At 40.2% G+C, this 2,527-nt stretch overlaps 1 protein-coding gene across 1 annotated transcript in view; it reads left to right on the top strand.

Annotated features, from left to right (window-relative positions):
- Positions 1 to 1,462: 1,462 nt before the first annotated feature.
- Positions 1,463 to 2,527, top strand: part of LOC136828661 (prolactin-releasing peptide receptor-like) — a 120,349-nt gene continuing 119,284 nt past the window's right edge. The window contains exon 1 of the mRNA XM_067086718.1: positions 1,463 to 2,527. This exon is cut by the window's right edge and continues 761 nt beyond it. Coding sequence (XP_066942819.1) covers positions 1,815 to 2,527 — 713 coding nt within the window. The 5' untranslated portion in view covers positions 1,463 to 1,814.

Below are 2,527 nucleotides of genomic sequence, written 5' to 3'. Positions count from 1 at the left end.
TTTCTACGTTTTTTACATGAATTTTAAAATGTAAATATATATATATATATATATATATATATATATATATATATATATATATATATATATATATAAATATTCGTCCTTACGTATGTATACATTTACATATGAATGAAATTCTTGGGTATGTATTTTCTAAAGGGAAATTCGAAATTAAATCTTAGATTTTATTCAGTTACCTTAAACTCTTCCCTCATCCTCCTTCTCCTAAGAAAACATGTGGATTAAGATTCCTCCTCTCTAAAAGCACCCCTTCTCCTCCTGTTAATCTTTCAGCCCTTTGGTTTCCCTTCATCCTGCGGCTTCTCTTCCTCTTCCTCATTTTCCTATAGCCATCCTCCTCCTCCTCTTCCTATACGCTTCCTCCTTCTCATCATCATCTTCCTCATACTCTAACTATAGCCATTACTCTCTCTTTTCCTTTGCATCAGAGTAACAGTTGTCCATAACACACCTCTGCCTCTCCCGTTCAATTCGTATTCCTACACACACTCCCATCCCTCTTGTCACGTACCCTCCTTCTCTTCCGACACCTATTTTCATCTTCCTTGTGTTTGTTCACATCTCCCAGCTTCTTCTATTCTTATACGCCTCCTCCTCTTCATGTACCTCTCTTAATATTGTCGCCTGCAAATGATGGGTCGTCTTCTCCTGCCTCTTCTGATTTCGACTGTGCCCATTCCATCACGACAGCGATGAAACAGCTTTATTAATATTGAGATACATTAAATATGAACAATATCCTCGACGACATACGGAACACACAAAATCATCACTACTGTATATTAGGGTTATTGGGGTTTAATGATAACCCCGAATAATTACGTGACTGAAGGCTGTTTTTTAATCTATTTTCTTATTGAAATCAATGATGTTAAAAAACTAGTGAAAGCAAAGGAGGAAGACCAAAGGATCCGCTATTTGTCGCTGGTTGTGCTCTTCAAAATGTAAATAGTCAAACCAAGCTGTAAAGAGGCATGCAAATCAAGAGATAATATATACTTCATGTAGATCAAATTAACAAAAAGCCCAAATTCAACTACACAGAACACTTAATGGTGTATGAAAATAATTAGAAAGTATCCACTTAGCCAATTAATAAATTAGTGTACGTTGTATTTAAAATCCCGGATGTTTAGCATGAATAAATGAATGATGCATAATGTACATGTTTCCCAACACCTACTAACGGCGACATTTTTTCTGAAACTGATTTGTTTCCGTAGGTTGTGGTCTTTTTATCACTGCGGGCAATAACAATAATGAGTAATTATATAAAAAAATAATACCATGTAAACGTACATAGTCTCCCCGACGCACATCAAGCAGGCGTCCGTGCTGGTGAAATCACCTCCATGCGGCCAGCAAAGGGATCGCTTTGAGACGGTGCGAGACTCGAGTGGGAGAGCCCGCAACGGCGCAGACAGCATTCCAGTAACCCAGTTGCCCCCAGACATCCGCGAGAGAAGGACTGCCAAGGTTCATATCAGTGACACTCGCTGAACCCGGACATTGCTGAACGATCAAGATAAAGAAGTTTCAGTGGAATCATTTCTTTACTGACACATTATTTTGAATTTTATGGGAAAAATCTTTGATTAAAAGTTATTTTCACCACGGCTCCGTACAAAGTTGAAGGAAAGGATGAAAACATCTACGAGTTCTGCTCATAAAGTTTTCAACTCTATCGAGTTCTGAATCAGTTGGCGCCGATGTTAATTAAGTAATTAACTTTCTTAATGGCACATTCACTCCCTTGTGTGATACATCTGTTGAATATTTTGACCTGAATCATGGTCGAATCTGACGCTAGCGCATATAGCCCGTGGATGGAGTCTTTGGGTGACTTACAAACTCTCCCGAATGACACTGGATGGTGGTTAGATGACCAGAACTTCACGAAATTACAGAATGACTCTCTCTCGGACAACCTGACCCTTGACTCAACAAACAACTCGTCTTTGTTGGACAGTAACATTTTGTCTTATTCAGTGACTCAAGCCATCTTCTATATTGAGTATTTCACGATATTTTTGCTCGGGATTTTTGGGAACTGTTTAGTTTGCTATGTAGTGTTCCGTAACAAAAACATGCACACGGTGACGAACTATTTTATAACTAATCTTGCCCTTGCTGACATTTTGCTGTGCGTACTCGCCGTTCCCTTCACGCCACTGTACACGTTCATGGGCGAATGGTTGTTTGGTAGTGTCCTGTGCCATATCGTCACCATGGCCCAAGGGACAAGCGTCTACGTCTCGTCTCTGACTCTAATGTCCATCGCCATCGACAGGTTCTTCGTTATCCTGTATCCATTTCGACCTCGACTGAAGGTGACAACCTGTTACCTCATCATCATATCCATATGGCTGTTCTCCCTGTCGTCTACCTTTCCTTACGCCCTCTACATGGGCCAGGTGGAATTTCAGCAGAAATTCTACTGTGAGGAGCTTTGGCCCTCTGAGTTGTTCCGCCAAGTTTTCAGTGGCTTCACGGCCATTATGCA

This window comes from Macrobrachium rosenbergii, chromosome 3, assembly GCF_040412425.1.
Source record: "Macrobrachium rosenbergii isolate ZJJX-2024 chromosome 3, ASM4041242v1, whole genome shotgun sequence".
NCBI lineage: Eukaryota > Metazoa > Arthropoda > Malacostraca > Decapoda > Palaemonidae > Macrobrachium > Macrobrachium rosenbergii.
The sequence above is the reverse complement of the archived record's forward strand: the minus strand, read 5'-3'. Positions and strand labels throughout refer to the sequence as shown.